Source organism: Hypomesus transpacificus, chromosome 4 (genome assembly GCF_021917145.1).
Source record: "Hypomesus transpacificus isolate Combined female chromosome 4, fHypTra1, whole genome shotgun sequence".
NCBI classification, from domain to species: Eukaryota; Metazoa; Chordata; class Actinopteri; order Osmeriformes; family Osmeridae; genus Hypomesus; species Hypomesus transpacificus.
Window position 1 is genome coordinate 9,802,230 of NC_061063.1, and position 14,030 is coordinate 9,816,259.

The 14,030-nt window shown below is 46.3% G+C and overlaps 2 protein-coding genes across 3 annotated transcripts in view; one reads left to right on the forward strand and one right to left on the reverse strand.

Annotated features, from left to right (window-relative positions):
• dlgap3 (discs, large (Drosophila) homolog-associated protein 3) overlaps positions 1 to 5,431 on the reverse strand; it is a 74,648-nt gene extending 69,217 nt beyond the window's left edge. The window contains exon 1 of the mRNA XM_047018753.1: positions 5,244 to 5,431. The gene's annotated coding sequence lies outside the window, so the exon portion shown is untranslated. The remainder of the gene's footprint in view (positions 1 to 5,243) is intronic.
• Positions 5,432 to 10,953: 5,522 nt separating this feature from the next.
• On the forward strand, positions 10,954 to 13,338 carry gja4 (gap junction protein alpha 4). 2 transcript variants are annotated; one of them, XM_047018766.1, is made up of 2 exons: positions 10,954 to 11,103; positions 11,816 to 13,338. In XM_047018766.1, exon 2 carries the CDS (start codon positions 11,825 to 11,827, stop codon positions 12,947 to 12,949), a length of 1,125 nt encoding a protein of 374 aa, XP_046874722.1. In that variant the 5' UTR covers positions 10,954 to 11,103; positions 11,816 to 11,824; the 3' UTR covers positions 12,950 to 13,338. The 2 variants fall into 2 exon arrangements, with proteins under 2 accessions (XP_046874722.1, XP_046874724.1); XM_047018768.1 differs by having other exon boundaries at positions 10,954 to 11,064.
• The last annotated feature ends 692 nt before the right edge of the window (positions 13,339 to 14,030 follow it).

The following is a 14,030-nucleotide window of genomic DNA, read 5'->3' on the forward strand; positions in this document are numbered from 1 at the left end:
GACCACCTGCATTATTCAGCAGCCTAACAAGCACAAGGCCTGCGCAACATTATCTATTTACATCTGAGTGCAGGGACCTCCCTCTGTGCTGCCACCACCAATGAGAAGACGGGAGAAAAGGAGGAGGGGAGAGGAGGGGAAGAGAAGAGAAGAAAGAAGAGAGAAGTGTAGTGGTAGAGAGGAGCGGAGAGACAAGGAGAAGTGAAGAGAGGAGGGGGAGGAGGATAGGGGAGAGGAGAGGAGGGGAAAAGTAGATGGACTACATGAGGGAGGGGATTGAGAGGGAAGGGGAGAGGATGGAGGGAATAGAAAAGTAGAAATGGAAGCTCGGAGTACTAGATAAAACAAGGTGAGAAAAGACCATCCTCCCAACCCTAAACCATCCTCCTCTTGTTCCTGCCTCATCCTCTCCTCTCCTGCCCCCTCCTCTGCTCACCCCTCCTCTGCCCACCCCTCCTCTGCTCACCCCTCCTCTGCTCACCCCTCCTCTGCTCACCCCTCCTCTGCCCACCCCTCCTCTGCTCACCCCTCCTCTGCCACCCCTCCTCTGCTCACCCCTCCTCTGCTCACCCCTCCTCTGCTCACCCCTCCTCCCCTCCCTTTTCCTCCTCTCCTCATTCCTCCTTTCTTCCCCCCTCCTCTCCTCTCCTCCACCTCCTCTCCCCCCCCCTCTGACAGTAGAGACTAACCAGTTGTCTTTACATGACTTTTCTGACAGTAGAAACCAAGCTTTTCTTAAATAGTTGTATGTACATTAACAACATGACATAGAGCTCTGAAATAGACCACCTCAGTACGTGGTGTTAGGTAATAAACATGTTTTATTGAGTGTAAGACTGGCTATCAGTGTACAGCAGTATTTCCCTTGACTATTAGTTTCCAGTGTCATACAGCACACATGCATTAACATGTCACATGATGCAGATATGATTCCTAACCACGTAAAACATCAGTATACACACATGGGACACACACACAGGGAGGAAGGAGATGTATGATTCATGAATACTCAATGAAACTACTTCCCAAGACTTGCACCATCAGAGAAGGAGAAGAGGAAGAGGAAGAGAAGAGCAAGAGGAGGAAGAGAGGAGGAGGAGGAGAGGAGTAGGGGGAGGAGAGGAGAGATGGAGTGGAAAGGAAGAGTAGAGGAAGAGAGGAGAAAGACAAGTATGATTACACACTATTACACACTCTCTCTCTCTCTCATGTGAAACAGCTCTGCCATCCTCACAGTTGGCTATGCAGTCCATAATCTTTCCAGCACAGTCAGTCAATCAGTCGTCTGTCTGTCAGTCAGTCAGGACACAGGGCCCGCTGCCCTAAAAAACACACACTAAGAGATATATACTAAATGTGTATCACACATACACAAAGGCCTCTATGCTCGCATGGCCTTGCAGGACCGGGAAAGCATGAACAAACATTTTTCCGCCCATTTAAGTTACAGCAATTACACTCGCCTCTTCAGGCTCGCCCATCTCTGGCCTTTAACCCCGCCCCTCTATGCCCTTTAGCCCCACATCCCAGTGCGTGAAAGTGTTCTCTTTCTCTTCTCCTCCTCTCCTCCTCCCCTCCTCCTCTCCTACAGCCCTGCTCACCCTCCTCCTTTCCTTCCTCCTATCCTCCTCTTCGATCTCAGTTGTATCTTTCTCACCATTACATCATCTGATACAGTCATGTGATACAGTCATGTGTGAAACTGAAGACGGTCTACACACACGCACATACACACACATGCACACACACAAATGCACATACATACACACACGCACAGACACACATGCACATAAACACACAAACAGACGCACATGCATGCATAAACACACCAGAAGAGACATCAAGTGGATGGGGAGCAGGATCTCTAGCTCCCAATGTGATCATGTGTAATAGGAGAGGTTAGAAGAGAGAGACAGAGAGAGTGATCATGTGTAATAGGAGAGGTTAGAAGAGAGAGACAGAGAGAGTGATCATGTGTAATAGGAGAGGTTAGAAGAGAGAGACAGAGAGATTGATCATGTGTAATAGGAGAGGTTAGAAGAGAGAGACAGAGAGAGTGATCATGTGTAATAGGAGAGGTTAGAAGAGAGAGACAGAGAGTGATCATGTGTAATAGGAGAGGTTAGAAGAGAGAGACAGAGAGTGATCATGTGTAATAGGAGAGGTTAGAAGAGAGAGACAGAGAGAGTGATCATGTGTAATAGGAGAGGTTAGAAGAGAGAGACAGAGAGAGTGTGAGAGGAAGAGAGAATCTCTTTTTCATGGCAATAAAGCTCCTTTGAACTGAACTGCATTCAATTTAGAAGGAAAGGATTTATGGCCTTTTCATGTTCACATGTGCTTGTGTGTGTATGCATAAACATTAAAATGTCTGCATGTGTATGAGTTTGTGTGTGTGTGTGATTTAAACTCCAAAATAATAAATCACAATAGAATGAGATGTTGTTCAGTCCATGAGGGTTGTCTATGTAAGACACACAACCCTATAGGTTCTCCAACTCCCCACATCCCCCATATCTCCCATTGGTTTCTCCCAAGCTCCCTTCACTCCCAAAGACTTCACTCGCATGAAACCATTAGTGTCTTGTCTTGAATTGTGGGGAGGCAGACTGCAGCTGCAGCTGGGGAAATTGTTACACGAATAAAACAGAGATGGATTGATGAGTAGATGAGTGTAGTGTTATCCATATGGACAACACCCCTTTACACCTCAGAAAGTGCAACCCTTAACAAATGGCCTTTATGGGTCTGCAACATTGTAGAATGGCCTCTTTATAGCTCAGTACCATTACAGTTCTGGTTATTGCATTTCTCCAAGCACGTTGTCTAGAACTGCACTGAGGCTACGTTCACAACATGGACAGAAGTTTGAATCCTGGTTTGTCATTTGGAATTAATGCCCATTTTACATCACTCTAGTTCGACATTCATCACAATTCTGCACTGGTGAAAGCATATGGAAACAAATGGCCAGCATCTTACATTTTCATTTAGCAGATGCTCTTATCCTTATCTTGCATGTGATGTCTAAGTTCTCAATCTTTGGCGGGTCAGTTCAGGACCGTATCCTGTCTAACTGGAATCAGCTCACCCTTTAAACACTATGCAGCTCACCCTCTAAACACTATGCAGCCCCCCCTCTAAACACTATGCAGCTCACCCTCTAAACACTATGCAGCTCACCCTCTAAACACTATGCAGCTCACCCTCTGAACACTATGCAGCTCACCCTCTAAACACTATGCAGCTCACCCTCTAAACACTATGCAGCCCCCTCTAAACACTATGCAGCTCACCCTCTGAACACTATGCAGCTCACCCTCTGAACACTATGCAGCTCACCCTCTAAACACTATGCAGCCCCCCCCTCTAAACACTATGCAGCTCACCCTCTAAACACTATGCAGCTCACCCTCTGAACACAGTGCTTTCAGCGCCTCTTTGAATGTCTCATTTCTGGTCAAGCCTACGCGTGCCTCCTCCTTGGCAATGCCTGGATGTCTATACTGGTAACATTACAATGTTGCCAAGGAGACACTAGTGACCAACTCCTACATATGGAGATGGTTAATGTCTCTCCTCCTCACTGCTGGTACAGGACTGGACTATACACCCCTGGTACAGGAACAGGGCCAGCACAACATATGTTGTATGATCATTGTTAAAGCCACGTTATCTTAAAGATGCGTGTCCTGAAAGCACATGAAATTCAGCCCCTTGGAAAGTCCCCCTAATGACAGGTGTTACCATGTCATTCCTAACAATGGCTCCCTACATGCATCATACAACCATGGTTAACCCTCGGCTATACACTTGTACACTAATGGTATAGGACTATCTACCAGGATAGTACTGGTATAGGACTATTTAGCAGTTTATAGAGGAGAACCCCAGAACATTTCAGTGGATATCAATTAGTTTATCCTTGCCTGCATGTGAAAGGAGCACCTTAGACAAACACAGAGCGGAAAGGCTTAATACTGAAGGCCTGTAGTTAGGTATTACAGTGCTCTTTATGTGACAATGAAAATAATTAACAGGATTGCATTGATGTTTAAACGTAACAGACAAAGATACGTTCTTTACTAGTTTGCAGATGGTTGTTTTCATGAATGGACAGGCTGGTGAATCAACTTATGTTGCCCCTTGTGAACCAAAAGCCCCGTCCTGATGGTCGAGTCTAAATGTGAAGCCACACTCATGCACAGTGGTACGTTGCCTAACAACAAACAAGTAAATCTCCTTACTGGGAGACGATGGAGTGGTTTATCTTCCTGGTTCAGTTAACATTCCACTCGAATGTCTAAATCACAACAGAAGAGTCTAAGCTGATTGGCCCTGTAAAGCGCACACTCTCAATATAGCCCCCCGTACATATAATATATATGGGACGTCAGGGACGAATCATACCATTTGAAACTGGATCAAACGCGCTTGTGCGTGAGCTCTGCACCCCACACCAGCTGTTTTTTGCGGACGTGAAAACTGACTGTTAATAAGATTAGATATTTAGTGCTCGGGGAGATAACGGTCATTCAAGATGTCACAGACATGATGTAAAACGGAGTACCTACACTCTCTAATTAGCTGGATCCTTTAATCTCGTGTAGCAGCACACAGTTAATACATTGCCCAAGCCCTCCTAGCCTATTCCTGCCTTCCCTCGGAGAATATAGCCGGGGTGGTCCAGCGGAATCATCACATTGGTGTCCCTCGCGACTCGGTTGGTTTACACGGGTCTCATGTGATTAATTAAGCCTCGTGTCACTGCTTTCGCGGTAAAATAGATAGCCTAGCTACAGTATCTCTCTCTGGTACCCACACGCTTTTGCGGTGAGTGAACATTTTTACGCACCAGTGTCACTCGTTCCCAGGCAGACTTGTGATGGATTCTGATTTCCCACCTTGCGATCATTTGTCAATTTGTGACCAACATAATGGACGGGCCTTAATATCGTCCCTGCACGAGCTGTCAGGTTGATACAGCTGTGAGACTAATTACCACGAACCAGCAGCCGGGAGCTGCTGCCTAATTATGTGCTGCTGCCTAAGACGTCATAAAAACAAATGTATTTTTCATGTTTTGTTTAAAAACGTTATTCGCGTAGTATACTACAAGACAGGTAAGATTTGACGTTGTCACGTGGGTGTTCCGTTCCGCTTTACACACAGTGGATGTTTCAATGCGCAAGAGCACCTGCTTTGCGCCTCGGTGTTTCTGCAGCGCACATAGTCGGTCTTACCTTGAAGTCGAGTATTGGCGACACCGTTTTTCTCTCGTATCCTCGAATGAATCAACACTCCTATTCCTCAGCGTCGTGCGTCGCATCAGGAGGGCTTGAAAGAGAGAAACCTGGCGAGAATTTACGTGTTAGAAAGCTCGGTGTCCTTCTCTCCGTTCCGCTGCTTGATCTCTGAGTTCGTTTGCTCGCGTATACCGAGGGAGCAGGCTGGGTTCCCCTCCGAGGCAAAGCCGGCGCGCGATTGGTCCACAAGACTGCTCACGGCCCCCTGCCTGTAGGAGGGGCCAACGATGCTACTGGGACCCCAGCAGTGCGCGCACGCCAAATCTATCTGGGTCTGCGAGACTTGACAGCCTCGAGACACTTCTGATTAGGCCTATAGAGTTCCCTCAGTAAGGGGTCTCGTGCATAGTTCTAAAACTAATTGCCGGACGAGCACGCCACGACGCACTACGAATAAAACCCATCTAAAGGAAGAGTGGGTTTGATAGAAACAGAAGGCTTCCGATAGTCCGCATCTACACAGGACAATTTAATCTCTCTCTGTCTCTCTCTCTCTCTCTCTCTCTCTGTGTGTGTGTGTGTGTTCCTCTCTTAAGCGATGCTGTAGATTGAAATAAGGTGTGCAGCTGGCGACAGAAAGCTCGCAGAGTTAAATGTGGGGAGTTCCAAGCACGCAAAGCCGACTCTACCCGGATGGCCGCAGTCAGAGCCTCTAATTTGACTTGGGGATTGTGTAATAGCTTGCTCTGCTGCAGGGCAACAGTAACGCTACTGCTTTCTGCCCAATTAAATAAAGCGGAGAGGGTAGGGAGCGGGACGCCGGCTTCACGATATCCACCCAGAAGACCGCCGTCAGAAACTTTTAAAATTGTCACCATCTCCAGTTGTACATACAGTGCCCTCCAAAAGTATTGGAACAGTGAGGCCAATTCCTTTATTTTTGCTGTAGACTGAAAACATTTGGGCTTGACATCAAACGATGAATGTGAAACCAGAGATCAACGTTTCAGCTTTTATTTCCAGGTATTTACATCAGGATCTGATGCACAAATTAGAAAATATCACCTTTTTGTTCGAACCCACCCATTTGTCACGTGAGCAAAAGTATTGGAACATATGACTGACAGGTGTGTTTTGTTGCCCAGGTGTGTCCTATTACATACATTATTCAATCAATAAATACCACTGAATGTCTACACTCAGATTGGGTAAGATAGGTTTTGTCTATGCAGACTGTATTCAGAGGTGAAAACAACATGAAAACCGGAGCGCTGTCTTTGGGTGAAAAACAAGCAATTGTGAGTCTTAGAGAAGATGGAAAATCAATCAGAGCCATTGCAGAAACATTGGCCATAGCCAGTACAACCATTTGGAATGTCCTGAAGAAGAAGAAAACTACTGGTGTACTAAGTAACAGACGTCGAACAGGTAGACCAAGGAAAACATCAGCAGTTGATGACAGAAACATTGTGAGAGCTGTAAAGAAAGACCCTAAAACAACTGTTAGTGAGATCAGCAACAACCTCCAGATGGCAGGAGTGAAGGTATCACTATCTACTGTTCGCAGAAGACTTCATGAACAAAAGTACAAGGGCTACACCAGAAGATGCAAACCACTCATTAGCAAGAAAAATAGGAAGGCCAGGCTGGAATTTGCCAAAAAGTACAGAGATGAACCTCAAAAATTCTGGGACAAAGTTTTATGGACTGATGAGACAAAGATTAACTTTTACCAAAGTGATGGAAAGGCTAAAGTTTGGAGAAAGAAAGGAACTGCTCATGATCCCAAACACACAAGCTCATCTGTGAAACACGGTGGAGGTAATGTCATGGCTTGGGCTTGCATGGCTTCTTCTAGGACGGGCTCATTAATCTTCATTGAGGATGTAACACATGATGGCAGCAGCAAAATGAACTTGGAAGTCTACAGAAACATTTTGTCTGCCAGTTTAAGGAAAGATGCAACCAAACTGATTGGCAGAGCCTTCATCATGCAGCAAGATAACGACCCAAAACACACTGCCAAAACAACAAAGGAGTTCATCAGGGGCAAGAAATGGAAGGTATTAGACTGGCCAAGTCAATCTCCAGACTTAAACCCTATAGAGCATGCATTTTACCTGCTTAAGAGGAGACTGAAGGGAGGAACCCCACAAAACAAACAACAACTGAAAGAGGCTGCAGTGAAAGCCTGGGAAAGCATCAAAAAGGAAGAATGCAAAAGTTTGGTGACGTCAATGGGTCACAGACTTGCTGCAGTTATTGAAAGCAAAGGATTTGCAACTAAATATTAAGTCTTATTCACTTAAATATGTTTTAAGTATATCTGTTCCAATACTTTTGCTCACATGACAAATGGGTGGATTCAAACAAAATGTGATATTTTCTTAGTTGTGCATCAGATCCTGATGTAAATACCTGGAAATAAAAGCTGAAACGTTGATCTCTGGTCTCACGTTCATTATTTGATGTCAAGCCCAAATGTTTTCAGTCTACAGCAAAAATAAAGGAATTCGCCTCACTGTTCCAATACTTTTGGAGGGCACTGTACATGGCTGAGGAGACCATATTTTACAGTCGAGATTAACACTTGGAGTGCTCACTCTTGTTCAGGCGTGCACTCGCAGAATACGTCATTGCGTAGCCTACTGGGCACTCAGTATTGAGTAGCCTATCGTAAATGGGTCAGCATGGTTGGCTGCCTGCGCCGTAGAGAGAATACAGTAGATACACAATAACCTTGACTTAATTGTAACGAATAAGAGCGAATCCCGCTGTCTGTAAAAGTTGTGCAAGTGACAGTAGGCCACATCATTTTTGGTCTACTGCACTGTTATAAAAAAACAGGCGATAAAAAACAGGTGTCTACTTTACTGTACTCCATTTATACATATTATTATACATTTATACATACTTATTTTTGTATCACTTCCAAACCTATTATATAAATAATATCAAATGTTCAAACAGGTGGAGAAAGACACGAGTTCATAAGTGTACTTACATTTTTCAACTGATATGTCTGTATATAAAATACTTACAATTTAAAATGGCACATGTTGTTGTGCAGAGGACGTGGCCACGCCTTGTCACCTCAAGGCGTCGTTCGCCACTCGCTGGGCTCGAACGCACGACCTCTAACTTGCTAAGCGTGACCACTACCAGCTACGCCAAAGAAATGCTAGGTATATATTGACGCGGGTAGCCTTTAAATACCTGAGGAGTGAGTTTCACAAGTTCACACCCGTTACACATAGATTAAGAAGCAAGCAACATATTTGTTGCTGCTTATTTACACTTCAAAATACAAAGTATGAAAGTGTATGCAGCAGCCCTCCTGATCACCTTCAACGCTTCAACCTACCCAGACGATCCCATGTTACCCCGCTCTTCATCTCCCTCCACTGGCTACCCATCACGGCCCTTTTGATAAAAGCGTCTGCTAAATGACTAAATGTACATTTAAGTGTAAAATGAAGCAGGTTTATCTACTTTTCCGTGGAGGTCTTTGTTGTTTGTTAACAATTTTTTCATTTGGCGAAAAACTTTTTTACCTTCACTTTTGATTGGGAGTGCAAGAGTGGGGGGCGCAAGAGCATTTAAAAAAAAGAAATCTCTGCGCGGTTTTCTCTTATTGATCATTTCAGTTACTGGGGAATTGGCATATTGGCGCCCCCTTCAGGCAGCTGCAGGCACCCCTGCTTGCCGTGCAGCAGTTTCGTTTTCGTTTGTCGCAGCCAGGTTGTAGGTTGTAGCGGTGCTCGTTCTGGGGGCGCTGTCGGGGGGCGGCCGACGGGACACGGCACACGATTTCTTCCTCCCGGGGGGGGGGGGGGGGGGGAGACGGGGGGGGAGACGGCCCCAACTCCTGGGGCCGTCTTGGATCAGTTTGAATACAGCGTCACTTCCTGATTTCTCTCACTGTTGAAGACTTGGGTCGAAGGACAGAACCAGCCACCAACGACCCGGTCAACACCCCCTGAACAGCCTGTGTCCCCGAGGACAAAAGTGACTAACCTGTCCAAGTATAGTAACGAGCCTCTCACATGAAGTCATGCACCACTCGCTTTGCCACATGATTCATTAAAGAGAAACCCACTAATCTCCTAATTGTACGTGTCATGATTAGCCATAGTTGCTTCAGCATTAACTGACTATGGAACTGTCTGAATTGGTGCAGACTATTCTTTTGCAAACACACAAACAGATAGGGAGAGAGAGAGACAAGAGTTTTCACACTTGCTAACAGTGGCAACGATCACAGGAGTGTCATTTTCACAGGCGCTTTGCAACGCCTTTAGTGTTCATCTCTCAGATGTTGTGTAAATTAATTCAGCGCCACTTCGCCCACTGAGGCTTAGAGCTCATCCGACGACGTCAGAGCACGACAGTGACATGGTTAGTCCTTTCAGGTTCAAGTGCTTGGGTTAGTGGTGGGTTAGTGTTGGGCGAATATTGTTTTGTTATTGCAAGAGTGTGCTCATGGATCTCCACCATTTTGACAGAGATTCTCTGGGTTTAATTAAAGAGCAACCCTACATTGATGCATCCTGTAGGCCATCAGGAAGAGAGTGAGAGTGAGGAAGAAAAGGAGGGAGAAAGAAGGGGAGAGTGTGATCACGGCATATCAACGACATGATAGTGGCCATAAGGTCCATTTCTGCTGATTCGTTGACTTACATTTTTCAGCTAATTTAGGCCCACGTGAGGCTTCACTTCCCCACTCATGGGCTGTCAGAGTACTCCAGGCATGGCTGTCAGAGCACTCCAGGCATGGCTGAAGGTGACTGGGATGGTCATTGCCAGAACATACATGCTAACTGGTGTGAGGTTGGCTGAGGCTATTCAAGAAGAACAGTCTCCATTCTCTCTTTCAACCTCATTACCGTCCCTTCCTAAGATCTAACCCCGTCCGCAACCATCTCAGCCACCAGCGGCTTTTGACAAGCAATTGCACACAAGTTCAAAGAGACCGTGGGGTTTGCACTCTATTTCTGTGTGGGCTGGAAGGACATGTCGGGATCAGGGTGGAGTCTCCATTAAGGGGAGAGGAGGAGGAGAGGAGATATGTGAGGAGAGGGTAGAGGGGTGGGGAGAGGACAGGGGTGGGGAGGAGGTTGAGGAGAGGGGTGAGGGGTGAGTACTGACCTTTGTACTGCCTGTTGGCTTCACCTCTAAACCCCCCCAAAAAAGACAACCCTTTGCACACACATCTGAAGAATCAATACTTTAGAAATACTTTTGTTAGCTGTTTCTGAAACAAGGGCAAGACAAACAGACAATAAATCTCAAATTACAAACCCTATATCAGCATATCTATCTTTTGGCCATGTTTCTGTCAGTGACTTCTTGTAAGTCGTACTTTCTCAGAAATGCGGAGACTAGTGCCATCGCGTGGTTTAACAGAAAACTACACACGGTTTTCTTAAATACTTTGAAGAGTCAATTCAGTTATTTTCTTTCCCAGTTCCAAGTCTTAAAATAATTAGTCTAAAACAAAGGATTAAGTATTTATATAGACATATAGTTCTTACTTTCCAGGTTGGTCTCCTGAACAGGTTAAATTTCCCCAGTAATCCAAAACTTTTACTCTAACAGCATAAAGAGCTCCAACCTATTTAAAGTTCCCCCGTCCCCTTTCCTGGACGGGGTTCCTGTGGGAGGTTCTGGAAAGGCATGGGAAAGATTTCCAGTTTTTTTCCGATTACATTGCTGGTTTAAGAACGCAACACACAACTTGCCTCTAGTGCATCAAACTCACGGAGTATACGAACACAGACCTAAACAGAGAAAACTCACGGAGTATACGAATACAGAGGTAAAGAGAGACAAAGAGGCGACTTTACAACAGAGACAGGTAGGAAACATAGCAGCTAACCCTAACCCTTCAGTAGATATGTGTTACCTGGTACAGGCTGTGTTGACCAGTACATTTACATTAAGTCATTTATCCAGAGCGACTTAGACTAAGTACAGGGACATTCCCCTTGAGGCAAGTAGGGTGAAGTGTCTTGCCCAAGGACACAACGCCATTTGGCACAGCCGGGAATCGATCCAGCAACCTTCTGATTAATAGCCCGATTCCCTAATCGCTCAGCCATCTGACTCCCAGTAGATATGTGTTACCTGGTACAGGCTGTGTTGTCCAGGACCACTATAACTCTTCAGGGGCATCTGGGTCATACCCTCTGAGACAGGATCTGTCGGGTCGGTAAAGAGGCAGAATGATGGGAAGCTGTTATGAAGGTTTTATGAAGCTATTGTAAAGATATGAAGATGTTAACGGATATAAATCTGATTTGATGGATATATGAAGCTGTTATGAATCTGATAATAACCAAACTGACTTCTGTGTCCTTCTGTGGGGGCAATGACTATCCAGATCTGCACTGTCATTATGCTGCTCTGCACTGGGACTATCCAGATCTGCACTGTCATTATGCAGCTCTGCACTGGGACTATCCAGATCTGCACTGTCATTATGCAGCTCTGCATTGTGACTATGCAGCTCTGCATTGTGTCTATGCAGCTCTCAGATGTTTACCGTCTGCATGTGTGTTCCCGGCTAGGTGCAGAGGATGTCCAGGGCAGACTGGTCGTTCCTGGAGCACCTACTGGAGGAAGGGCAGGAGTACTCCACAGGCGTGGGCCGAGTGTGGCTCACAGTTCTCTTCCTGTTCCGCATGCTGATCCTGGGCACTGCGGCAGAGTCAGCCTGGGATGACGAACAGGAAGACTTCCTGTGCAACACACGTCAGCCGGGCTGCACCTCTGTGTGCTACGACAAGGCCTTCCCCATCTCACACTTCCGTTACTTTGTCTTGCAGGTGGTCTTTGTGTCCACACCCACCATCTTCTACTTTGGCTACGTAGCGGTGAGGGCAGCCAAGGACAAGAATAACAAGGAGGAGGGGGAGAGGAGGAAGACTGAGGTGGGTGGTGGAGAAGCAGCAGAGGGCCTGAAAGAGAAGAAGATGGAGGAGAGGAAGAAGGAAGAAGAGGTGGAGGAGAAGGAGGGAGAGAGGAGAGGAAGGAAGTCTGTGAAGGTGCTTCCAGAAGCTCCCAAGCTGAAGGGGCGTCTGTTGTGTGCGTATGCTGCCAGCATCCTGCTCCAGCTACTCCTGGAAGCCAGCTTCATCGCTGGACTCTGGCTGCTCTATGGCGGCTTTGTCATCCACGCCAGGTTTGAGTGCGTGCGTGACCCCTGCCCTCACATCGTGGATTGCTTTGTATCCCGTCCCACTGAGAAGACCATCTTCACCATCTACACCCAGGTAATCGCCGCCATCTCCCTCCTTCTCAACCTTGTTGAGCTCTTCCACCTGCTCCAGCTGGCCATCACCTACCGGCTGGAGAAGTTCTACCGCATCCAGGATCGGTGCAGCATGCCCGGCATAGGAAGAGCTATGGCTTGCCCTGTGGCACCGGCATCCTCCTACCAGAGCCACCTCTACCAGCCTGAAGGGAGGGAACAAGGCTATCCCCAGCCGTGTGAGAGCTACGTTGCAGCAGAGGTGACCTGGGGCACTGGGGACCCCCCCACCACAGGGGACCTGCTCCCTAGCTACCTCACCTGCATGGGGGGTTTGAGGACCACACACTCCCCCCGAACCCAGGTCAAGAAACACACACACATCACACATGATGGCACACACACAAAGGGTTCCCATAAGGGACATTCCAAACCGAAGCATTACGTTTGAGAAACCCATCGACTGTACTATGTCAAGGTGGATAGGGGTGTGGAAGACTAACAACGGCTACAATATGTGGACAATGAATGAGTTCTACTGCATTTGCGTGACTAAGTGATGTGAAGATACCTAGAAGGGAGAGACAGTTGCAGAAATGGAAAATAAATGGATAAATTGACTTTATTCAAAATGAAATACAGGGAGAAAAAGTTTCTGGAAAAAAAGTGTCTGAAATGAAGGAAGGCAAGTAAGGGAGACTGACTTGGATGAAAGTTGTGATGAAATTTGACAATGAAAACACAGGGAGGACACCAACTATAGGGGACGTGTGTGAAAATGTTTACTGTATATATGTGTGTGTGAATATGTTTCCTATACATTGTGTGTGTGTATGAATATGAATTTGAATGTGTATTGTATGTATTTACATGTATTCATTTATCAGACGCTTTTATCCAAAGCGACTTCCAAGAGAGAGCTTTACAAAGTGCATAGGTCACTGATAATTACAACAAGATAGCCTCAAAGCATTGCGGGTAGCCAAAACAAGAAGCACACATTGTGAACAACCAAAAAATAAGTGCCAAAGGGAAGAGCTCTAAGAGCATGTAGTTAAGCAAGTTACAATCAAACAACGTGAATCGCTAAGTGCAAGTGTACCTGTAAAAAAGCAAGCAAAAGTAAAAAATTTAAATCGCAGCGAATACAACAGTTTAAATCAGTTACCACTAACCAACAAGAGCAACAAGTGTCTAAGCAAGAGTCATTGTGATCCTTGAGGAAACTAGCATTGGGTTCAGCAAACATAGCATACCTAAGTACCGTTGTACTCCCTGAACAAGTGTGTCTTGAGCCTTCTCTTGAAGGTGGAGTGACAGTCTGTGTCTCTGATGGAGGTGGGGAATTGATTCCACCACTAGGGGGCCAGGCAGGAGAAGAGCTTGTGTTGGCACCGGGCGGTCTTGAGCGGTGGGACCACCAGGCGGTTGTCTGAAGAAGACCATAGGTGGCGGGTGGCGGGTGGGGGTGTAAGGCTGCAGGAAAGACTTGATGTAGTCGGGTGCAGTCCCGTTCACTGCTCGGAAGGTCA

What these genes read in the sequence shown, in the direction of transcription:
- gja4 (XM_047018766.1), top strand. Translation starts at nt 11,825, where the DNA reads ATGTCCAGGGCAGACTGGTCGTTCCTGGAGCACCTACTGGAGGAAGGG.